Raw genomic sequence first — 26443 nt, forward strand, 5'->3', positions numbered from 1 at the left:
CTATAACAAACTTATTTTGACGTTAATTCGGTTTCAACGGTTTTTGCACACCTCTGACCTGGACTATAGTGCGACCCAAGTGTCAAATCTGGAACCAAATATGGCTTATAGCGAGATTCTACTGTACAAGTTTTTTTTGTAGAATTAGAATAAAAGTTTTAAAGAAGATTAAAAGGACATAATTAGAGAATTCTATGCTATTATACTTCATTTATTAAACAAAAACATCACAGGACAATTCATTTTCATTGCTGAACACACATGCATACATAACCTCTAAATTATTTTAAATGTAACCGTCGATAACTCGTTCGGATTACGCCAATCCGGATTAGAGAGCGGGCACTGTAACTGCTCTCTCTTTGAGTTCGAGCAGTAAAAAAAAACAGAAACCTGTATGCTCGGTGAATTTCCCTTAATATAAAAATATTTTAAAAAATATATATATTTTGCGCTAGAGGCCAAAAAATTATTCAGTTTTCATAGGTGATAATTCAATAAATAATTAGAATATTTAAACAAATAACAATTTAAAAAATACTTTTGCATAATTTGCCATTTACCGGTTTACAACCGATTTGTTGAACCGATTGAATCACTAAAAAGAACGCTCAAAATAGCTTAGGAGCAATAAAATTGATTTTAGAATAAAAATTAGCTACCGATTATCAATTGGTTCATTTTCCGATTAAGAACCAGTTCATACTTGTCTTAATTTCAAAGGTCTGTCCAACGAGCCAAAACATGGTACCATTAGCTTGAGAAATACGATCTCTAGAGTTCTTTTAGCCTTTGATCTTGAAAAACCGTTATTCTGAAAAATAACGAAGATGTCATCTCTAAATTCCTTTTCGAATAGATTTGGCTTGACTTTCGAAAGCTTCTTCGGAAGACTGAACGAAGTCTATTCTTTAGTGGACAAGGATCCCGATACTATCTATAAATTCCATATAATGTCTCATGCTCTGGAATGCTTTATTAGGCTTAAATTCATAGCAATGTTTGCAACTACCCCGTGTTCACTACTGCCCCAGTTTCCCCTACTGTCCCAAAAATACGTATTTTCGAAATTAATACATGCGTGAAACTACCCCACTGTTTCCTATACGCATTTTTCTCTTCATTCGCTCTTATAAATGCGTTTTAACGTTTAGTTTTTATAAACGCTGTCAAGTGATTCCTTCTTGAGATTAAAACCACCTTGTCTTCTGTTATAATCTCTCACGTGTGTCTTGGCTAAAATATATGACTTTCTATTTGCTAAAAATTTCGTCGATGTTCGAAAAATTCAAACTGAATTTTAAATTTTCAAAAGATTATTTATCTTGATTTTCAAATCTGATTGCCCGATATTCCAAATTACAAAAAAACTTTAATTTTTTTGATACTTTAAGAATGTATCGAAAATTTAAGGAAGAGAAAATACACTTGCTATTTGCTGTATTATGGAACTCGTATCAGTGTAGGATTTTGTGCTAACGATATAATTAATGTAGTTGAAAAAATCTTAGTTATTGTAACCTGTACTTGTTTTCTGTTTTTTTTTTATTAATTTATGAAAAGCTTTAAACTTTTGAATAGATCTAAGAATAAATTATTAATGGACTCTGAAAATGTTGCCGGTAACTCCGGTAACCGGGAATGTACTATTGAACTCTTGCGATAATCATATCAATCACAGGTATTCCATGCAACTTTTGAACTCTATTATTGCAAATATAACAGCATAATTAAAAGTTAAAATGCAGTTGTATCGAGTAATTCAGTCATTGACGAAGAATCACCAGGTTTTTTTCAGTTATTTTGTTGAAAACACTCAACTTTCCTACCACCCTTATTTATGTGTACATCGAACATTCACTTCATTGAAAAATAGGCAAAATTAAAGTCGAGGTACAGCTCAGTGAGTGATTTTACTTCGAAAAGGATATTTTGCGAATTAAGTACCGTAGTTTTGTGTTTTCCTCAGAATTTACTCCAAATAAGGGTGAGGCTGATGAGGCATTGTCAATTCCTAACCCTTGACCTTTTACCTTGAAGTTGAAGAAAATTTCTCCAAATAGATTTCCTTGAGGTTAGCTGAAATATGTGTGATTGTGTTTCGGAGAAACTTAATAAGCACTATCGCACTCTCACTTTTAATGTGTTAAATTAATTAACTATTGAGTGAGAAACTCTCAATAGTTTCACGGTAAACAACAATGATATTTTGGGTAATAGGCATAAACAGATGTTTTTGTGTTTTTTTTTTTACAAACTCAAAAATGCAGCTGGTTGGGAACCCTTGAAAAATTCCCTTTACACATCAAATTATAATTGATAGCCCTTACTGACACAAGACAAACTAAACAAATTAATTCGAAGAATTGCTAAAAAAAAAAAGAAAATACACAGAAAAATACTTTTGGAAGAAAATAATTCAATCATTTTATTTCTCTACAATTTGATTGTGCAATTCCATTGAGAAAAATGCCACGTGACATTTTCACGTGATATTTTCGTGGGTGATTTTCTATATTATGTTGTATAAGTTTATTTAAACCCACGTTCTATTTTTTTTTTTGTGAATTTGTGATGGGTATTGGAAGTGACTAAAGTATCCGCAAATCCTAATGGAAAAATTATTCCAGATGAAATTTTCCGTGAGATATGACACTCCACTAATTTTCCCAAGTGTCTGAAGTATAGTTTACCCACAAGTTAATTATGCTAATTGTTGTGCAATTATCCAAGTATTTCTTCAGTAATCTTTTTTCTCTCTCACATTACTTTATTCTTTTTGTTTTGCAAGTTAAACATACACGAGTATTAATGCTCGAAATGCAAAGAGAGTACCTAATGTAATCCCTCAATTTCACATTATTATATGCATTATCTCTCATTCAGTTCATCACTTCTGGTTTTTCAATACGTACGTGTCGGACATAACTAATTTAAATTATTCTCTGAGGATCTTAAAAACTCCCCAAAATTTAATTGGAATAACAACAATAAATTAATTGATTGATGAAAACGTTGGAAATTTGTAAGGTATTTTAAAATCTTTCAAAATGTAAAACAGAATAAGGACAACGCGTCCTTTAAAGACGATTGAATCATCTATGATCCAAAAAAAAAATCCCACGCACCTCTAAATAATAGACTAAACTCTGAAAACATTTTCGGATCTTCCCGTCCCTGAAAGATTCATTAGAAAATTATCAATAAGGTATGGGAGATCGGGTTAGATTAGCTACCAAACGAAATTTTTCAGTGCGTATAATTTGTACAAAAAATGTTTGTATGAGACTGATATAGGGTAAAGGCTCATAATTTTGTCCAGTTTCTTATTTTGGACATATTGAGGACAAAATTGGACACTAAAGATAAATTGATTAAAATGATGGATTTCTATTCCAATATTTGATGAATAATGAATTCTATCTAAATATTTGGTCTTTTTGCAAGATTTTAACACTAAATACGATAAATTTTGAATACGATTTGAGTTGAAATTGCTTTGTTGAAAATTCAACAAAGCTGTCCAAATTTACAGCCAAGTTGTCCAAATTAATAACCAAGTTGTCCAAAATAAGAGCCAAATTCCCTTCTACATATCAATTCATTTTTAAACGTATTAAAACTAATTTTAGTAAAAATAAGACAATAAATAGCCTGCCAATTGTTTTCATGAAATTTACCATAAATTTGAGTATGTGAATTCAATAATGCAGATGAATAAAAAATCGTTGCATTTCAAAAAAAAATGTCGCCCGAATTTCTCTCTAATTCGGTTGAAATTTTAGTCCGAAATTCCCGAATTTGAGAGAATCTACTGTAAGTGCAAGCATTCCGCAAAGTGCTTATGTTTCATCAATTATTCATTCTATGACTCAATGATCACTTCGCCAGAGGCTCAGCGTGTGCATTTTTAATGAGTTTTATGATGAAAATTGATCGTGATGTGATCGCATGCTATCACACATGATTGAAATTTCCCTTTCACAAATGGATCTTGAGGAAATTGTCACATTAGAAGAGTGAAAAAGAAGTTACCCAAAAGTGTTTGCAGATTGAGCAGAAAAAAAAGACAATTGTTCAACCTTCAACGTCAATTGAAAGTAATTTCCATTTTGTACAAAACAATTGGCGCAAATTAGGTGGTTCTTTATGACCAACAAAAGGGGGAGGAAAGATCACCAATGTTTTGCCACAAAAGTTAGAGGACGGAAACGGGCGGGAAGGTTTCCCGCATGAAAATTAGATGTCTCTCAAATTGCAGTATTTTATCACTGTGACTGATCACGACCTCAATTTTTCAATCTCTTAGCAACTCATGGTTCAAGTCCGATGATCAGAAAATTGACAGCAATTTTCTTTTTTTTTTTGTATCTCATTTTTCCGGCATTTTCCAATTGTGTTTCTCTTCTCAATTCCTCGTGCTTCGTGCTAATTGCCCTGTGATTTATTGATCTTATCCATCTACGAATGAAAATACCAATTGTGGGGCAATTCATTCTCGACCCCAATGTACATTTTAACAAGAATTTGATGATGTTGCTATCCACACGACTTGGGTTAATTGCTTTTCACCCAAAATATCATCCCAAAAGAAGAGGAGAAGAGCATGTCAAAGCGCAAAAAGAACTTTTATTATTTGACTTTTGATTTATTAATATTGCCTCGAGGTGCTTGGGGGTATATATAACCAATTATTTTCAATTTGTGAAGTAAACAGAAAAAAGTGAGATCACACAGATGTCAAACTGAAAGGCACTTTAACTTGAGAATTGCAGTGAAAGTAATTTTTTGCAATTGTAGGGTAGAATAACCATTTTTCGCTACTTTAATACACTGAGAAAAAAAGAGAGTGCGATTAACTTTTTTTCCTCAGAACTTTAACACTTTTTAGGTGTAAAATATATTAACATTTTTTAATGTTAATTTTAAATTTTTTTAAGGGTAAAATTAACATGAACAAGGGTAATTTTAAACCCTAATTCACCTGAAAAAGATAATATTTACACCGATTTTGGATCAATACTGCAGGGTAAAATTAAAATTTCTGGAATATTATTTTAACTTTTTCAGATTTCCCTCAGTGTACCAAGGCGATCTTTGATTATATCAGATCGCTCAAATCTATCGCTATGTTCACTTGTTTCTCACCTAGAATTTTTCCTTTTCGTCACATTTTTCCGCATTTGCGCCACCTTTGTCACCACTAATGGCCTTGCTAAAATTCTCTCAAAATATCAAAATACAATATATATTGAAAGACATAACACAATGATATGTATTATAGGTACATATCAAATCATCCGTTCTTCCGATGTTCAGCAGAGATCATAGGACTTTTTGTCCTCGAACCAAAAATTATTATTCATCTTTTCAAAGCCTTCATATTTTTGATATAAGTCATTCTGAAAAGCTCAATTAAAGTCTATAAAGTGTTTCAGAAACGTCTTTCGTGCTCTTGTTACCAAAAATCTAAAACTCTGGAAATACAAATCGGAGTCTTTCACTGGTAAAATCACTGGTAAAAATAAAAAGATCACTGGGAATATTTTGAAAAACAGTCATTTTTTGTCGTTCATTTTACTACAGAATAATTGAATAAAAACAATGAAAAGTAATTTTTGCTGATCGCTTAGATCCTCAGATGAGAGAAATATCTTGTAAATGATAAGTTTATGACAAAACATGTTTTAATGTGATAAATCAGCATAGAAAATTTTAAAAATACTAATGAACCTTTCAAAAGGATGATTTATTGGACTGATTTACTGATCTTTTGGAGAATAACGAAGTTAACCCTCAGAAGAGACTGGATATTACCCTCCAAGTTTTTTCCAACACTCGTGAGGTTAAGTTCAAGCCTCATCAACAGTAAGTACGACTTTATTGAGTGTATATAAAAGCCTTGTCGTGGAAATTGTGTAAAAATTCTGCTTTTTTTTTTACAACAACATAAATTGAAAAGTAAAAATATAAACTTACTAGGGTAATGTTGGTATGATTCGCACAGAGTGAACAACGCAAATTTTCTCTTTATTTACAAAGAGCTAGTTCGTCATTTCTTAGCCATGAGATAAATAATTATTAAGCTTTTGAGACGAGATGCGAAATGGTAAGTCAGCTGTTTACAAACGAAGAGAAAATTCACATCGTTTGAAGGTTCACTCTGTGCGAACCATGCCTATGTTCCCCTATTTTGTTTAGGTGTTTTTCATTTTTTCTATTTCTTTATAATTTCTCCTTTTATTTCTTTATTTTTATTAATTTATTTAATTTAATTTAGTTTTTAATTCCTTCTCTCTGAACTCAAGGACCCTAATTGCGAAACACTCACATATTGTGCTTGCATTTTGACAAAATATTCTTAAGCGCATATCTATTTGATTACGTTGTTTGATACTTCGTCGTGGCAACGGGATAGAGAAGTACAGATTATACCTCTGAGAAATTGAACACATATTCTATAATGAATTTTTCAAACGAAAAAAATCTTGACTGTAGCACTGAGAAAAAAACGGGGGTGCGATAAACTTTTTTTCCTCATAATTTTAACACTTTTTAGGTGTAAAAATATATCTACATTTTTTAATGTTAATTTTACACCTTTTTAAGGGTAAAATTAACATGAAAAAGGGTAACTTTTACCCCTAATACACCTAAAAAGGGTAATATTTACACTGACAATAAAATTCTCGCCGTAACCTCACCGTATTTCGTTAATTTACGCATTTTCATTGCAATTCTTACGCAAATTTTCCATTACCGTATTACCTTATCTCATACTCGGTGGCATTAGGTGAAAATGTAATATAGGAAAATTGAAGAAATAAAACGAGAATTCGATAAGCGGTGACTATACGATTAATTTCTGTTACAGTTTTTTTTGCTCACCGTTTATCGAATTTTCGTTTTATTTCTTCAATTTTCTTTTATTATTTTCACCTAGTGTCCCCTAGTATGAGACAAGATAATACGGCAATCGAGAATTTGCGTAAGAATTGCAATGAAAATGCGTGAATTAACGAAATACGGTGAGCATTTTACTGTCAATGTGATTCTGCCCTAAATCGAAAATATTTAAGAACATACCTATATACTTCAGCCGAAATGAAATTTTACTTTGAAATTGATGAACAGTGAAATACTGATCTAAGACCTGCTTCATTGAAGTGTTCATGGAACGTTCACGAATGTTCATGAGACACTACACTGAGAGAAATCCGAAAAAGTTAAAATAACATTCCGGAAATGTTTATTTTACCCTGCAGTATTGATCCAAAATCGGTGTATATATTATGTTTTATAGGTGTATTAGGGGTTAAAGTAACTCTTTTCCATGTTAATTTTACCCTTAAAAGTGTAAAATTAACATTAAAAAATGTTTATATATTTTTATACCTAAATAGTGTTAAATTTATGAGGAAAAAAAGTTAATCGCATCCCCGTTTTTTCTCAGTGTAGTGTTCATACAACGCTCACGAGCGTGAGTGCTCATGCAACACTTACAAGTGTTCACTGAACACTCGATTAACAATTACTTGAGCGTTATTGTTAGCATCATCAAGAAATATAAGACTTGTACTAGCACTTACATGCTCAAGTATGATGAGTAAAGTATGATTGAGTATCATAGTGCGACTTGTCACAATAGTCATTTAAAAAATGAACTTCGAAGTCATAAAATATGAATGTTTAATATGATAACAGGGTAAGGTATAGCTTATTTTATTAAAACTTCAAATAATTTCAAGCCGTAGTGGCTCAGCTATTTAGAAAACAAAATCCGAGGGTATTACGAAATTGCAGAAGGTTGAGGAATCGGCAGATAAACCGGACATTGGATATCACCGTCTGACGTCCATTTAATTACCCTTTATCGAAAGTCACTTCCTGATATCCTCAACGTTCCATTTCATCTTGAACCAAGTTAGCTCACATTGCTGAGGGTCTTGGTAAAATTTCTAATTAAATGGATAAATGATTTGTTTTTGACATCTGTCATTCATCACTATATGTGTGTGACATTTTAATTGTCACCTGTGACGGATCTGTCATATATGACAGTTTATTTAAAAGAAAAAAACTCAACTGTTCTGAATCAGTTTTAAATTTAGCTCATGTCGTTGGACTAAACTTTGCAGCTATGAAACCTCAATAAATACCCTCTTTTGTTGTATTTAAATTGAGGTGAAACCTACTAAATCGTCTGTGGTTCTTTATTTCTCCATCAAATGCAATTGAAGAAACTCTTAGGAAATAAATCCACCGTTAGAATACTTAAGTATTATTGTTCATTGGTTTATTTTTTTTTCACTCAAACGTGCCCCTTTTGGACACAAAAAAAGCATCTTTTGGTAACTCATCAGCACTCTCTGGTGAAGAATTCTTTCAATTTATTTCTTTTCGTGTTTGTACTTCTTTTTTTTTCAACGTTCCTTCGTATGGCATTAGTGGGGAGGAATTTCTAAGCGTGTTTCGTGCTTGCTCATTTTTTTTTTTTTTTTTGGAGGGCAGAGATTTATGAGAAACGAAAACCTTTTTTTCAGTTTTATTTGTAACTCGGACTGAAAATGTTGTCTTTCATCGCAGTATAGAGAGAAAAATTTTGTCTCGTGATCATCAAAAACTGCGAGTGTGCGGTTTTAATGGCCATATAGATAAACGGCAAAAGAGTGAAAGTTTTTTGGAGTTGGATCATAGTGTGAGGAAGTGAAGTGATCGCGAATTCAAATTTATTCAAATGATCAATCTTCTTTTTTTTAGGAACTTTTGTTGATGAATTTCTATCTTATTTGGTGTATTTTTAATTGTTTTGATTTTGAGAACCGGTATTGATGATTGCGATCGTGGCGTCTTCGTGTGCTGTCGAAGATGATCGATTTTACGCTGCGTGATTGCATGAATTAAATCACAGCTTTTGTCGCGTCTCTACGAAAAAGAGTGGAAGAGTAAAGAGAGCGACATCTCTCGTATCCATTCAATTCATAATTATCTTATTCTCTCTCTCTTTTCTCTTGAGCGTGAGAGGAATATTGTGAGAGAAATTTTGTGCAAAGGAACGATGATGATGCTGTGCGTGGTAGAGTGAGAGAGAGATTCCGATGGATAGGAATGGCGCATGAGTAGGAAAATCGTCATGAGTGTATATTTCGTCACCTATGCTTTGCTTATGGCGTCGTTTGGAGCAATATTTTTGAGAAACTCCACACACACACCAACTCCCTCTCTATCTTGCAATACAATTTTCCACTCTCTCAGTGAATTTTATCGGTCCATCGCACTCTAACTTGTAGCTCTCAGTGGTGTTTACTATTTCTTTCGCGAGAATCAATTGGCTCTCTCGAATTAATTCATTTTGTACCATTGGTCCGACAGAGTGCGGTACATAGTTCCCTTTCAGTCCCTCTAGTGACAGGGTGTATAAACACTTGGGTATTGTACTACGTAAGTGAGAGAGATGAGAGTTGAAGCAAATGGAAAAATAAGAAATAATAGTGAGAGATATTGTGAGAATAAAATATGGCGGTTTTGTGTGGAAACGCGTCTTGTATTGTTGGATTAATTGCGTGAAAATTTGATGGATACTCGGACAAAGAATTGTGAAAAATCAGTGAAGATTGTGCACAAAGTGATTCTCAACAAAATAGCCTAAGTGCTAAAATCAACGAAGATAGTTTTAGAGGATTTTTTACGGATTTTTTTTTAATTTGAACTTACTAAAGTAATCGAAGGTGTGTGTGGAGATTTTTTTAGGGTCTTTTCGTGCTGAACTTTTTGAATTTTTCAGCACAATTTCGTACACAAAATCAATTCAATCCGGATGGTATAAATTTCATTTCCGAAAAACATTAAAAAAAATTGACAAGAAAATATAAAAAGAGATTTGTCAAAAAACTTGACAGGAAATACAATGAATAAAATTTTCCATTATTTACAAGAAAAGGACAATATTAATTTTTTTTATTTAATGAAATCTTCCTCTTCCTGCCAGTTTTTGGGTGTGACTCCATTCTTTTTGGGGTTATCTTGAAATGATTTATTTGACTGTGATTTCCTAAAAAGGAAACGACGTGTAGATACTTATTATTTAAATTAATTCCAAGCACTAGACGGTTTTATTGCTTATCAAGCTAAATATTTTCTTTTTCTTCGTCAATTTTCTTCTCTTTCGCTCCAGCCAAAATCGATTTTATACTTTTCTTTCATTATTTTGTTTGTTAAAACTGAAGTTGCAAGGGGTGCACTTCAGAGAATGAGTCATCGGGAAGGATCAGAAGGAAGGAAAGCAAAAAATAGGGGGAAAGTATCGTCTGGGAATACTAGAAATGTGGGTGGTTTTACCCTCGGAAAAATATTTTCCAAAGACATTTGCTAAAGGCATCAATAGAGATGAATGAAGTCGTTATTCTTGGGTATTTTGAAGAGATGTTGGAAATATAAAAAAAAAATTGATAGTCATCCTTTCTCCGGATCATTTGTACAGTAATAAAACCATGAAGAAAAATGGAGAAGAAAAGTCTGGGTTCCATCGTGTTCTATATTTTCTTGAACGTTGTTTTAGTAGGAAAAGTACTCAGTTGTATCATTGGCAAAGATTGTAGACTTGGGTTTGGAGATGGAGATATAAGGGCAAGCGCATTTGAATTTAATACCACAGAGAATAGCATCGGAAATCATGAATTTTATGGGTGAACACTCAATGAATTTCTCAAATGGTATTATGAAGAAATTTTCATTCATTGTTGGATATTTTTTTAGTATACTTAATTCGCCTTTAATTAGGTTCATTCTTTCCATTGCAAAAGGGAGAGTTTGTCGCTGAGGAAATGATGAAAATTCGTGGGTGAAATTCAATTTAGAAATGCTATGGCACTAGGGAAATCTCACAGTTGATTGCTAAGAGTTTAAAAATAAACATTTTGTGTGTTAACATTTGGTTAGATCTTCCAATCTCATAAGTCTGCTGCATTTTCTTGAGAGCATCGATCAGACAATTGTTGTTGTTATTTAGAAGTTTGTTTGATATTTAAACAAGAATGAGTGAGATATAAGACGCTTACAGCAAAAGCCTATCGTACGCATTTCCCTATTGAGATTGACCAATCTTAATCTGAACGTCATAAGGGTTGCTAGACACACTTACGACCAAAATCCACAGACGACTAGGGTAAATGTCCTAATTCAAAACCATTTTCAAACGATTTAACTTTGACAGAAGATTCAACACATTAAGTTCATATTTTTTCTGAAGAGAATTACATAAATTTGCTCCTTGACTCTTCTAGAATATTACTGTTTAGTGAAAATTCTTTAGATATAATTTGAAAACTTTTTAAATACAAGAAAATTATAAGAGTTCAAAATGTTTCTATTGGAAATATATTAATCCAAATGGAGACAAGGGAATGTTTCTAATTGGAGACAAACAGTGTAAGTGAAAGCGCGACGAAAGGCTTCCAAAATCTTGTTAAGTTGCTCTTGAGTGCAGGATTTGTTCTTATTCCTGGTCTTTTCTCCTTTCCCATCTAAAACAATAAGAAAATCTCTCAAAAACAAATCATATTTCCGGGATTTCCTATTGAAGCATTTGCAGACACTTAAAAAAAACCCTATTTGTTCACGAAATAGGTAATTATTTCATTTGAAAACTTCACGTACCGTTAACAATAAAGATTAGCACTTAATTTAACTAAAGTATGACATAAATGTTGAACAAAACGAATAAACAATACTCACTTTATTGTGTTTTTCATTGGAAAACATGGTTGATCGATGAAAAATTCGATGGTGAAAATGTACACTTTTAATTTTTCTGAGATATTAACAAATTAAAATATGTGAATATGAATGGAATTTCGCTTTATTTGGGGCAAAATTAACTAAATAATGCAACTGTGGTATAGAAAATATATAAATATTAGATGAGATCATATATTCTGTCAGTAGAAGAGGTAAAAAGTTTGGAGTGGTATATCTCAGCTCCTGATGAACATAATTGGATGAGTGAACTATTGTTGGAAAGCTTGGTTCATTAGCTTTCAGAATCTGGTATATGTAATTGGCTATGGGTAAATCATGGTCATCCAGAACCATTTATGTCGAAGAAGACACTTTTTGCAGCATCATTTTTGACCATCTACTTCTGGGACCAGGAGTGACCCACAATTCTCGCACTTGGACTGTTCGTTAGAGGAACTCAAAGGGTATAATTTGTAGAAGAAACTTTTTTTTTGGACATCTTACTTTTTTTTATTCATCGACTTTTGCAAGAATTTTAACATTTTATACGCATAGAAAAAAATGACAGAAATCCTTCTATCTCATTTTCTGGACAAACTAATGAAGATATCGACTTGGAATGTTCTAAGTACTCCCCCATAAGTTGATCCAAGGAATCCAAATATCACATCAATTTCATCCCCACGTCTATCCTTCTCCTCCAGAAACCACTCTTTTAGGATTTTTGTAATTTTTTCCTTGCGTGTAAAATGTTAAAATTCTTGCAAAAGTCGATGAATAAAAAAAAGTAAGATGTCCAAAAAAAAAGTTTCTTCCACAAATTATACCCTTTGAGTTCCTCTAACGAACAGTCCAAGTGCGAGAATTGTGGGTCACTCCTGGTCCCAGAAGTAGATGGTCAAAAATGATGCTGCAAAAAGTGTCTTCTTCGACATAAATGGTTCTGGATGACCATGATTTACCCATAGCCAATTACATATACCAGATTCTGAAAGCTAATGAACCAAGCTTTCCAACAATAGTTCACTCATCCAATTATGTTCATCAGGAGCTGAGATATACCACTCCAAACTTTTTACCTCTTCTACTGACAGAATATATGATCTCATCTAATATAATAATTTAGTACTGTATTTATCATGAACACAATGACATTTCCATTTGGATTAGCGAAAAATTTCCATTTGAAGCAGGTTTTGAATTAGCTTAATTTACCCTAAGCTCAGTCATAAATGACTCTCTTATGGTCATTGCAAAAATCTAACACTAAACTCTTAATTTTGGTAATTTTTTCAGCTCCAAGATAAAGTTATAACTTTCTCATTTTCAAATCGATAAATTGTGTATTGCTCCATAAATATAAGATACCATAACTTTGGTTTTGTAAACATATTTTTGACATTTCAATTAGAGTGAAAAAGTCTAGATCTAGATGTAGGGTAATGTGGTACATTTTCGGACCAGGTTGTAACCGTTGTAACATTTTCACATTTCAAACACAGTATTGACTTTCCAAATTATTTTTTTTCCTTCACTGAGAGAGAAATCCGAAAAAGTTAAAATAAGATTCAGGAAATGTTAATTTTGCCCTGCATTATTGATCCGAAATCGGTGTAAATATTATACTTTTTAGGTGTATTATGGGTTAAAGTTACCCTTTCTCATGTTAATTTTACACTTAAAAAGGTGTAAAATTAACATAAAAAATGTTGATATATTTTTACACCAAAAAAGTGTTAAAGTTACGAGGAAAAAAAGTTAATCGCACCCCGTTTTTTCTCAGTGTTGTTAAAATTGTTCTCAACGGAAGTAATAGACGATACTTGGAATAATTGCCTCAAGATGGCTCTTAGAACAGACGACGACGGACGAGAAACGAGCGACAGACAGACTTAGATTTGACATCGATGAGTGAAGAAGTAAAATAAAAGAGCACAAAAAGTTACCAACTACCAAGTGTTCAGTGAATGAAAAAATCGGGTCTACAAAATTATAATTAATATTTTTTATTAAAAGGCAATATTTTTTATATGAAATAGTATTGTTGTGTTCCTGCTTTGAGGCGTGCCCTGTCTAGGGGATACTGCATGGCGCTCTTTAGGGGTTGAGTGCCGTGCAATGGTGAATTTTTAATTTACCTCTATACTTCATGCGAACAACGCATACTCGCAGCGAATTAAGTCGAGTATGTGTGCTCTCATTATTTAAGTTTGAGCTTGGGTTATCATCCGCGCTCGAGTGAGTGAATAAGTTACCCCATTACCCCAATCTTAATGCATTTTTAGATTTTGCAACATTGCGTACCATTACTCTCCATGTTTATTTCACACAATTGGCATTTGGAAGAGTACCCAAAAACACCCAAAGCGAAGCTTTTTATTTTCAGCACTGGCGCTGATATCGCCTAATCCCCGTAATTTCACTAGACCTCAAGAATTTAGAAGATCAGCCTGATCCTTCAAATTTTGGGCTGATCCCTGAGTGTATCGATACCAATCCTCATTTCTCGGGCTGATCCCTAAGCCGATCCCTGTGTTTATTCTCGGCTTTAGGGAGTCCAATCCGGCATTGCACTGGATACTCTCTAGCTAGTTAGTATGAATTTGGATTTATTTCACTAAAAACGTAGTATTCAATCAGTAGAACAAATAGTATAGAGTCCTGTTCAATTTTTCAAAGAATGAAGACGCATTATTTAAATTGTGAAGTTACATATCATTGAATTAAAGCAATTTATTAAATTAAAAGAAGAGTTTGCCTCAATATTCGATGCTTTTCTTAATCCTATATGGGTTCTGAAAGACCCCACATTAGGTTCTGAAATGCACCTCGTTGCGAAATGTACCACACTACCCTAGTCCTCGCCCTAATGGCCTCTACACACTAGAGAAATTTATGTTCATATTGAAGAAAATTCCCTACACTTCTGTAGTGTGTAGTGGCCATAACCCTCACAGGAAGTTTAAGTAACTTTCGTTTTGTAAACTTATTTTTGACATTTCACTGAGAGCGAGTGAAACCTAGATCTATTCGTCTCATTTACTCTTCTAGGCAGTTTCGAAAACATGTTTACAAAACAAAAGTTATTGTGCATTGGGCATTATGCCTAACGTACCATAACTTTTGTTTTTTAAACATGTTTTCGAAACTGCCTGTTTGTGTGAGAGAGATGATTAGATCTTGATCTCACTCCCTCTCAGAGGTAGCTCCAAAAACATGTTTACAATCAAAAGTTATTGTGGGCTGGTCATAATGGTGAACCTGGTGAACGCTAAATAACTCAATATTTTGGACGTTTTGGATACTTATTTTCAAGTTCAAATTTACGAAAATAAATTTGATAAAACTATTTGGAATAAGTCCAATGTTCTCATACTACACACCATTATGTTCTCTTCTATATTCGATTATTTTCGATTAAACTTCAGCATAAGGAAAGCTCTTCCAATTTTACCGAGTGACATCTTATATTTTTCCTAGTAGGGTGATGTGTGGTATTTCTGGACAAGGTACTTTTCGGGACATATGGGTATTTTTGGACACATAAAAAAATCATATAAATATTTGTGTTCTTATTATTTTTAAGTTAATAAGCTCTTTACGTATCAGAAAAACATCAAATTTCTGAAGTTTTATTTAATTTAAAGCATGAAATACACGTGACTTGTGAGTGTCACATTCCACATTTTGCGAAATCTTCAGTGCGTCAATTTTGCAGATGTCAACGCAAACAGTGGTTATTTTTTTTCGATTTAAACCACTTTACAAGTGAAATTTAAATAAAATTTTTATAAAAGAGTGAAGTTTAAACCTTCTACTCGAAGGTAAACAATCAGGCTCGGTGAAATTTATTTGCATAATAGCGTCTTTTGTCTGTCCCGAAATACCCTATTGTCCCGAAATATACCATTCTTACTACTTAACATTTTTTCTATTTTGTATAAAAAATAATGCATTTTTTTTTAAACTTTTCGATAAGAATCTTATTCTGGACAGAATAAGGAACATAAATATTTGTATCAACAAAGAAAAAAATAATTTGAGAAGTCGTTAAACTGTTTCAAACTTGAAAGTGCTAAAAACTGTCCCGAAATACCACACATTACACTAATTTCGTAACATTATAATATTGATATATAACACCATTATAGAAAAAGGAGACGAAGAGGTTTTCCCCATTTACAATTTTTTTATTTCAGAGAAATATGATCTTACATTTCCGAATTGCTGTTGATATGTTTGTAAACAATAATTTGTCTGACTCATTTTCGTATTTATTGGGGAAAATTTCTCTATTTCTTCGGCTTTTCTTTTAAATATTTCACTGAAATATTTTGATATATATAGAGCATCATTGAGAAGAGCACACATGAATTTTTGGATAGAAATGTTTGTTGACAAATATTTGAGTGATAAATTGAAATAAAAAGTCAAACGAGGAATTAGAGAATTTTGATATGTGCTTCACACCAGGAAACTTTATGTTTTTCCTGCCTTATCTGAATTATTTTCGAGCTAAATTTATCATTATGCGTTCTTTTAACAATTGATAATAGAAATGTTTTATTTATTTTCTCGGATTATTAGTTGTTTTTTTTGTGTGTCGAACTGCAACGAACGGAAACACTAGCAAACTTGTGATCTTAAGCGTGTACTGTTCTAAGCAGTTATGCTCTTTTTATTGAAATAAATGAAAATAAATCATTTGTAATTCAATGTAATGGATGTAACAGAAATTTAATTCAATTATTTTGAATGATATTGTGGGTATATATTTGAAGGGGGAGACGGGATAAGTGCGGGAGGCAGAAAGAAGGAAGAATTTGTTAAAATATTGCTGTGATTTTTACTTATAAATATGGGGTCTGGTATGAGAAACGCGGTGCAGGGTAATATAAAACGACGTGCCATAAATTTTAATGTTTTTAACCACAGAAGAGAAGCACAAATGACTCTCTGAAAAAAAAGCATTAACAATGATTTTACCTCGTTGCTGGTTTCATCATATACGATGGAGGCATAGCTTATGGTACACATTATAAGTATTAAATTATAACTTTAGTGGTTTCTTAAATTAAATTTTGGCTAAAAATTCTAAACTAATTTATGAATTATTCACCTTTATTATCCAATTTTAGGTATAAATTTACCAAAAAAAAACCTTGATTGATAAGAATTTAAAAAAGTTACGGTATACAGCTAGCCTTAGGTCTGAACGGTCTGCTGAAGCTCGTATAAAGGTATTATCGCACTTTCACATTAAAATTTTAATGCGATTGACATTAATAGTTGCTGATCAGCCTCCCAAATACCTTTGAATAACTTAATAAACATTTAGAATTTGATCTATTTGTTCTTTCTTTTCTTTTCCATTCTACCGGTCAAGTACAAGTTTATCATCATCAGCTAAAAGGAAATATTTGATTATTTGAAGTCTGATTACTCTGAGAAATCTTATCCACCGAAAAGTTTTTTTTTCTTTAAAAAACGGTGTCCGAAAATCAGATCCCAACGGCTGAATTTTTAAATTTTTAAATGAAAATTTCAGAAAATATAATATAATTTAAATGTTGTACTTTTATATGCTCAAAAACTTAGAGTAAAATAAAAATTTATTCGCGTAAGTGTACCAAATTCCAGCCAGCTTGCAATTCCGGCCACATTTTTTGTTCCTTAAATTTCTATGAATTTGTAGTTTTTGCATATTCTAGAGATTATACAATGTAAAAAATCACAAAAGGCAAGGAACTATGAGAATGAAGGTGGCCGCAATAGGCTACCAATGCTATGTCTACATTTTTGTTCATTTTAAAATGCATTAAGAATGATTTTAGAGAAAATAAAGACAATAAACTGTCTACAAGGTTCCAAGCAACACTCCTTATAAAAAAGTAACAAAAAAAATCAATTTGAATTTAAAATATTACATTTCAAACTTGAGACTTTGGCGCTTGCATGCAACTAAGCCGAAAATTGGCACACTTATCCTATATTGAAAAAAAATAGAGAAAATATGGTGGTTTTTAGTCTGCGTGATCCACGTAACCCTTTAATCTTACAGAGATGATGTAGAATGATAATAAAACCTTTTTTGTTTCCAGAGAAATGATATTTTTTCAAACAGAATTAATTTTTAATTTTTTGGAAATATTTTACTCAGCAGTAAACAACGATTCAAAATTTATTATTTTATTTATATAGGGTAAGGGCTCATAATTTCGCTCAGTCTGCTTATAAACATTGATGTTCCAAGTTTGAAGTGCGATATTTTCGATACTAATTGACTTTTTAAGAAGAGAGTTCCAGAAGAGTTGTTTAGAAACTTGGCAAGATATTTATCGTCTTATTTTTACAAAAATTAGTTTTAATACGTTTAAAAATGAATTGATATGTAGAGGTGAATTTGGCTCTTATTTTGGACAACTTGGTTATTAATTTGGACAACTTGGCTGTAAATTTGGACAGCTAATCCGCCTCAACAGGATGCCCATTGTTCTTCATTTCATGAACCAATCTTACCATGTCCTCTTCCTGTTCATATAAGGGAAACGTAGAATGTCACAGAGGCCCGGAAACTCTTCATATCATTCATTAAAGTGAGTTGACTTCGGTATTCCAAGTACGTGCGGATTCGCTCATTCCCTGACCTTTCCGGGAGCCTTTCAAGGCATTTCTCGCTACATCTCTTTCGTAGAGATGATGCTCCTTTGTTTCTCCACACTCTTAGAAAAGTTTAGACGTGATTACTAATGAAAATTAGTTGTTCGGGCGATTATTATCAAATCTATTTAAAATAGTTTTTATATTCTTAAAACATTATACTCATAATAAATTTATTAGTAGTGAGAACATAAGACAATATTTACGTGGATAAGTTGCGGCAATTATTTCATAATGCTTTCATACAATTATATTTGCTTGTGTTAATTAAATGAAATCATTATCCCAACTAATATTGGTCACTAATTCCTTTTAGTTCTCACAACCAATGTAAATAGATGGGCCTATATTTTCATAAAGTTATGACTACTTTTCCAATAGTAAAGAGTGGTTTTTATTTTAGTAATGCGTTGAAGCTCTTTCGAATTTTAAGCAACTAATAAGAAATATGCATCACAATGAATGCTATATAGTAACCACAACTAATATGATATAGGTATTACAGCCAATAAGATGGGTATCAACCCCATTTATTTAGTAATTGGAACTAATATGTTATAGTACCCATTACTATTTTGATTTAGTTGTGATAACTAAATGAAAATTATACTTTAACTAATTGTGGTCAACTATTTCATTTAGTTACCCAAACTAAATATATAGTTGGGTCTATATTTACTATATTTTATAGTTCTAATAACTGCATATGAGCTTGTACGAACTAATTTTTTCTAAGAGTGCAGGCATTTGTCCAACCTAGTCATCACAAAAGCTAAAAGTTCACGAAATTTCAAGAGAAAAACACCTATCCAAAATAAGGACTATCACCTCACTGGTATATTTCTTGTAAGCAATTGTTCACACTGAATTATCAACAAAGCAATTTTAACTCAAATCATATTCAAAATTCAACGTATTTAGTGTTAAAATCTTCCAAAAAGAACAAATATTTAGATAGAATTCATTATTCATCAAATATTGGAATAAAAATCCATCATTTTAATCAATTTATTTTTAGTGTCCAATTTTATCCTCAAAGTGTCCAAAATAAGAAACTGGAGAAAATTATGAGCCTTTCCCCTGCTATATATTTTATTGTTCGATAAAATCTGAATATTTCTACAAGACAGCCATAGATAACACTATTGGTCATAAACCATGTCACCGCCCTATACTTTTTTTTCTCTCTCCCATATTATATTAATGTATTTTAATGCTAATATTGAGCCTGAGTGCGTGGACTTGTGATCGCATCCTGTCACGGTGATTGCGGTTTGTTTTTTTTTATTTGTCACATGGATTCTTGACTATTTTTTTTTTTGCAATTCTGATTGGAAACGTTTATATTAGAAAATAAGTCAAATGCTAATTTTTCTGCAATGCAATATATTTCTTTTATTTCTTACTTGGGGAAAATTTCACTTTGGATCAATTGAATTTCAAATGATGTGGTCTTTGTTGGATGGGGAAACACTTTCTCATTTTTTTTTGCAGACAGAGATCAGTGATCAAGAGCGATCTTCGCGGTCGAGATCACTATTTAGAATGCTCTTGGTAGTTTTTGGATCATAAAGTACAGTCAAAAGCGCCACTATTGCGAAGATATCAAGCGATCTTTCGACTCTTCGACTCTTTATAATCAATATGGTTGTCTTTTTCAAGTGATCGAGCAACTTTTTTTTATCCATATCTCCAACTGTCGTTTTTGGTGATCTCTTGATGTATCTCACAATGATAAATGGAAGTTAATTACAATAACAAATAGAGTGACTTTTTGTCTGTTTTCAGTTTGTCTTATCTGAAATTTCTGTCTCGCTTCTCGATCACTGATCTCTCCCTCATCCCAGAGTGATCTTCAAAACTCATCAAACATGTTTCGTTGGTTGGTGAAGATTGCGATGTTGCGATCGGGCAAGAAGTGAAATGATCACGTCTCATAATGGATGTGCACTAAATAAAAAAAAAAGTGTTTGGATATTAAATCAGAGAGACTCGAGGCAATCTTAACGCACAACAGAAAGTGAAATTAATGAGACTCTTGATCTTTTTTTCCATCCTCCTTCCACCCAAGTCAGCAAAATGTCATAATTTTAAAAATTCAAACACTTCTCTCACGATGGTGGAAAGCAAAAAAAAAAAACAATATTAATTAGGAGAAAGAAGTAGAGATTAGATTGAATTGGGAATTTTATGTTTCTCCTTTTGATATGTTTTCAACTTCGAGTTTGCGTCTGAAATGTTTTTCTCCACTTAATGGCGGCGTCAGTGAAAGAAAATATTAAAAACAGATGGTCTCTGTCACATTTTGTCGTGCTCCAATTACATTTCTTTTTGGTCACAGTATCGTCAGTTGATATTTATTGTGGCAATTGAGTGACTTTCCTTCTTCATTTGTCTGGCCAATTTCATTGGACATTTAGCCAAAATTACTTGACTAAATCAAAAAATATTTAACAAAAAAAACTATCAATATATTATTTTTATAAATTACCTCTTTTGACACCTAAATTGACCATAAAATTTACTGCAACTTTTATTGTCTTTTGTGTCTACGCTAAAAAGAAAGAAAATAAAAAGAGTTTCTTGAAAAGAAACACAAAGATCATTTAACTTTCACCTTCGAGTTCCCACCACAGAGGGAGAAATAATTATTATTTATATCATCAAGTGAAGTGTTAAAAGTAACATATCTGTATTTTCTTATTCATCCGAGATTGTATTGAATTTGTGTGCAAAATGGTAGAAAATTGCACCAAATACTACAAAAGTCAATATCGTTATGCATCTTTGCAACATTTTTACAAGATTCCACAAATTCCAACATTTTTTTTTCATGTAGATTTATAGCAATAACAAAGAGGATCAAATGCAAATCAAATGCTCAAACCCAGTGACTTTTTATTTAATGAATTTCCAAAACAAAAAAGAAATGGAGGATAATCTCGGGTAGAAAATGCGAATTCTAAAATCTGAAGCATAACAAGCAACAATAGTAACTTGTGGTTGTGAATTTACAAAGGGACGATACCGTCGCAAAAATTTTTAAACCATATTTACCCTCCCAAATTAAAGTGCTCAGTAATAGTGAATTTTCCTGGAAAAAAAAGGACAAAGTGAGAAAATGTTCCAGTGTATTATTCAGCAACGAAATGGGTGGATTCATGCACCAAACCCTGAAATGCGAGATGTTTTTCCAGGTATTTTCATTACATATCATTTCGTACATACTTAGAATTAATTTATTTTACAGAGCAACGTAAACTTATATTGTTTGAACGAATATTCGTCCTTTTTTGTATGCAATGTTTCGATATTGAAAGTTACTTTTGTTCATAATGCAGACAGAAAATTCTATATGTAACACCTAGAGGAGCGTGGGGTAGTTCAGACAGATGAGGTGTTTTTTAAGGTTTACTTACCAAAACTTTATGACCCATATCCATGAAAACCTGCAAAATATTTTCTGAGCATTAATATATTGTGCCAAATCAGGGAGTGAATAATAAGTATGGCAAGCAAATGAACCATGAAGATCATGTTGATCAGTCTCACTAATTGCACCATCAGTCTACTAATCACGCTGATCGCACGATCAGGATCCAGTAGGGGAATTCTGTAATTTTCGTGGCACTGTCACACGTGATTTCGAAACCTGACAATTCCAATATAGCTTTTTTCTCATATCACATGAGCTCGAAAATACAATTCTGTGAATTTTTAATGAAATCTCTGTACTTAACACTAAACCTACCAAGACCCGGTCAAATTGACCGGTTTAAAATTAACACATTTTTAAACGGTACAATATCACTATCAAACTTTATGAATTTCTTAAAATATGCATGTAATATAATATATTTTTAGGTATTTAGATTTTAATTTTCTGCTCTTTTCTAAGTCAAATTTTTTGAGTATCCTAATCCTACCTGACCGCGGTTTGTCATTTGACCGAAAAACGACCAAAAACGGTCGATAGTGGTAATCATATTATGCAAATACAGTCCGTCTTGGTTGATTTGTTTGAATAAATTCATTGTTTTGACAATGTCACGTAAGCTTAAATAGCAATGTCACAGCTACAGAATCACATTTTTGAAAAAGCTCGCCTGAGATTCGCACGCAATTGGCCATATGGCATTGTCAAAGAGTTAGGCCGGCTTCAGATCTGAGACTAATGCCAGTTCCTCGCTAAGATGGCTTTGTTAGTGACTGAGGCTGAGCCAGAAACCTTTTTAGTCTTAAATTGAGACTCAGTGCTTAGATTCTGACAGGCAGGCTGTCAAATTACATTTTCCGAAAATACAGTAGAGTCTTCTAAATTCGAACGCTCGGGGGGTATTTTTGACATCTCTCACCTCCCAAATTCGAACGATTTTTTCAAAATTAACGAAATTTATCTGGGATTAAGTTGTACTTTTAATCAAATTCCCGTACTTTCTCATTAGTCTTAGTGGTAACGTACTTTTTTCCATATTATATGATCATAATGTGTAAACATTCAGGATAAAGCGCATAAATATGATTTTCATTCATCCAGATTACGAATTTTTTAACATAAACCCACAATTGACATTTTGAATTCAAACGTGTCATTCGAATTTGAGAGATTCAGATTTAAGCTACTCTACTGTATAAACAAAGTGCCTTCTTAAACGATAAAATTATTTCTCTTTCGAGTATGGTGAAGAAATTTCATTTTGCACTTTTTCGGTATATCAGTTTTTCGTTCCAAACATCATAAAACACTACGTATAATTTATTTTCTTCATCTCTGTACTGACTGATTTTATGTTTCACTGTGTTACTGCAAGGGTGTGTACTCATCGATAAGCCACTAATAACAAAGCACTAAACCTTCGTTTCAACGAGGACTTAGCTAAGACTCCAATTTTTGGGCTTAGTCACAACCTGACCCTTTCAGACTATGACCTAAGCGCTAAGTCTCAGCCATAAGTTTTGTAGTCTGAAGTCCGTATTACAGAATTCCCCCACAGGACCGCACTGATTGGTGATCCAGTCTCTATGATTGCGGTGATCGATACCCAATGTGAACAGTGAGTGGTTCCAACACTTCATATTTTCGAAATACATGCCACAAACTTTCCCACTCTCCTCTACTATGATATTGATGAAGATTTTACTTGAGTTTGCCAGAAATACTCGGGAAATTCCTCGAAAACGTTATTAAAATACTCTATGAGAAAACTCTCCATTTTCATTTGAGCTTTTATTAACCAGAATTCAATTCCTTATTAAAACCCCAACTTTCTAAGAAGACTTATATTAAAATATTACAAACAGCATCATAAACCTGAATATTAATTAAAGTTTCTAATTAGGTGTGTATATACATTGATAGTTCTTCGGAAAATTCTTGATTTACGGCACAATATCATGGATATCACTATGCCTACTTCTTATATTTCCAATAACATACGAATTCCTCGTTCAAAGAACGACTAATCGTTAGATTCATAGATCCAAGAATCAACTTAGTTTTCGGTTTCTTCTTACGAATGAAAATGCTAGTCCTTCAAGGTTAAAGTATAAGTCGTCGAAAGTAATAAGTAAAAGTCAGAGGAGAAAATAATAAAACAATAATATCCAGTGTTCAAACAATAATATCAGATGAGGTAGGACTTACCACTCGAACGTTTACAAGTACATAGTCTGACGGATTTTCCAATATGGTCCAGCATTTTTATGCCCTGGATAGACTTACGGCTTAAGCCGAGAGATGGCTTAGCAGAAAACTGAAGGGAATATTGTCTTATAATTATTTTGATTATAATTATTTTAAGCTGTGTATCGGCTTAAATGGTAGGTTTGTCCAACACATTACGCTATAAAATTACTTTATCGTATCTGTAATAAAACATCTCTTCATCACTTCAATTGTTCTTGATAGATATCCCCAATGATGGGTTCATCTGGCTTCATAAACACATAATTAACTAAGTTTAAAGCGGTCTTCAGACTAGAGGTTTAGCCCAGTTTTTGAGGGTCTCAAAATCCTACATAAGACGCAATTTTATTGGTTTATTAGAATCTAATGGACCATTTACTCTTATTATTCAAACCAAAGCCACAATTTTCGAAAAAATCTTGTTTAATAAATAATTACAAAAGTTAAGCCATATGGCTAAGTCGTAGTCGTATAATTGATCTCACTAAATACAGAGCTTTTTACGTCCAAGTTTAAGTCAAAGTTTAAGTATTACTGTATGGAATTCGGCCGATCACTTGATGCAAATAGAGAAAACACGGGATTTCGACCCGGTTCTTCCCCATCCTTTATTCTCTAGCCAATCCAGCTCCGAAATGTTGGCTAGAAAATAAACTAGGAGAAGAACCAGGTCGAAATTCCGAGTTTTCTCTATTTGGTCCAAGTTTAGCTAAAATCGAAAAATCGGTCTTCGAAAATTCGATGTCGAATATCTCGGAACTTCCATTTTTTGACAGAATTTTATTATGATGTAGCTGAGGTTGAAACTTTTCCATCGATGGTTCTGTCCTCGCTCTACCCTGACAGATAAGCTTACGGTAGATGGAATTCTTTACAGGCAAACTCGGAGTGGTTCCAACTCGGCATGCGTGTAAGTGCGATTCTGAATTGAATTTTGGGGGTAAAGAATCGCATTGAAATTTGCATCATGGTCATAGGGGAAAGTGCCCATGCTTGATATCATTGGAAGCTTCGTAATGATTAAATTTTCTATGTTTCACAATATATATGTGACTCTAATATATATGTGACTATGTGAAAGCGGCCAGTTCTTTAAATATATTGTGGAGTCACGTTTATTGAGAAACATAGAAAAAGGTTAGTCATTACGAAGCATCCAATGGTATCAAGCATGGGCACTTTCCCCTATAGCGTTTACTGTCTATTTATATTGCTTCAATTCCCTAACTTCGAAGGGATGCGTCTCAATCAAAGTTCTGAAATTCAAAATCTCTAGAGGCAAATTAGAGTGGAAATTTTCTGTGTTTTGGGTAATTATTCCACACATAATCCGTGTGACCGTGTGATTTCGATTCTTTCAGAATTTTCCCTTTCAAGATCGGAGTCCTTCAAGGATTTTGGGTTTCGAGATTGTGGTAGCCATCACCTTATGCCCTAGACACACTTATGGTTATGACTTAAGCCGAGATACGACATAGTGGAAAATTATTGAAATTAAGTTTAACCATTATGTCGAATTTAATTACGCTAAGCCTTCTCTCGGTTAATTCTTAGGTCCGCCCCTAAAGACTTTCCAAGCTGGGTCGTCCTTATACTTAATATCCCGATTAGCATGCACAAAATTACAAAATAGTATTTTGAGACTTATATTTTTAACTAAATATCGAGCATGTCTTTTAACAACATTCCAATCTGGGGTGCTCTTCCCTTACTCCAAAAATTATTTAAATACTAGTTTACTTTTTAGGTAGTCACACCGTTGAAAATTTAATATATTATTCAATTTTTATTTAAATTACATTGCATTAAAAAGCATTTATCTTCAATCTGTCAAGATTTCCACTATTATATCATACTCAATGCTTTATCCAATTTATTGATTTTCCTGTAAAGCTTATTTGCTGCCTGTGGAGGCCTACCACATAAGCTTTTGGTGTTTGCAAATCAGTGGCAGTGAAAGGCACTCGGAAGGGTCTTATCACTATTGATGGTTTCTGAAGTGAAACACCGTATACAGTCTTCGTGTTTATTTACCAATTAAGTGATTAGGTAAATACATGTTATAAATAAATGTACAAACATGGCATTTGCCCAAGGGTTCAATGTCAAGTTCGCGTGTCGTTGAGTAGTTTGATAGGGCATGTGCTGTCTTATTCAATGTAACTGAAGAATCAAGCTTAGCAGAATCCACCCACGGTATCGATGGTAATGCTTGAATTGTCTGGGAGGATTGTAGGTGGATTTTGCAGAAACATGATAGGTTGCACAAAAAAAAGATATAGACCCGGTGAAGAGATTCTTTATACTGTAACTAAGAACAGAATTAGAAAAGTTTTGCACATAGAAGAAGTGCAGTAAACA

General features: G+C 32.8%; 1 protein-coding gene across 3 annotated transcripts in view; it reads left to right on the forward strand.

Annotated features, from left to right (window-relative positions):
* Positions 1-26443, forward strand: part of LOC129803186 (SLIT-ROBO Rho GTPase-activating protein 1-like) — a 75809-nt gene that overhangs the window by 2913 nt on the left and 46453 nt on the right. The window contains exons 1-2 of one of the 3 annotated variants that reach the window (XM_055849577.1): positions 9480-9728; positions 21236-21593. The exons of 1 other annotated variant lie outside the window; for it this stretch is intronic. In XM_055849577.1, coding sequence (XP_055705552.1) covers positions 21518-21593 — 76 coding nt within the window. In that variant the 5' untranslated portion in view covers positions 9480-9728; positions 21236-21517. Of the gene's footprint in view, positions 1-9479; positions 9729-21235; positions 21594-26443 lie in introns of those variants that run through there. One more of the 3 variants, XM_055849578.1, reaches the window with a different exon arrangement.

Source organism: Phlebotomus papatasi, chromosome 2 (genome assembly GCF_024763615.1).
Source record: "Phlebotomus papatasi isolate M1 chromosome 2, Ppap_2.1, whole genome shotgun sequence".
Taxonomy (NCBI): Eukaryota; Metazoa; Arthropoda; class Insecta; order Diptera; family Psychodidae; genus Phlebotomus; species Phlebotomus papatasi.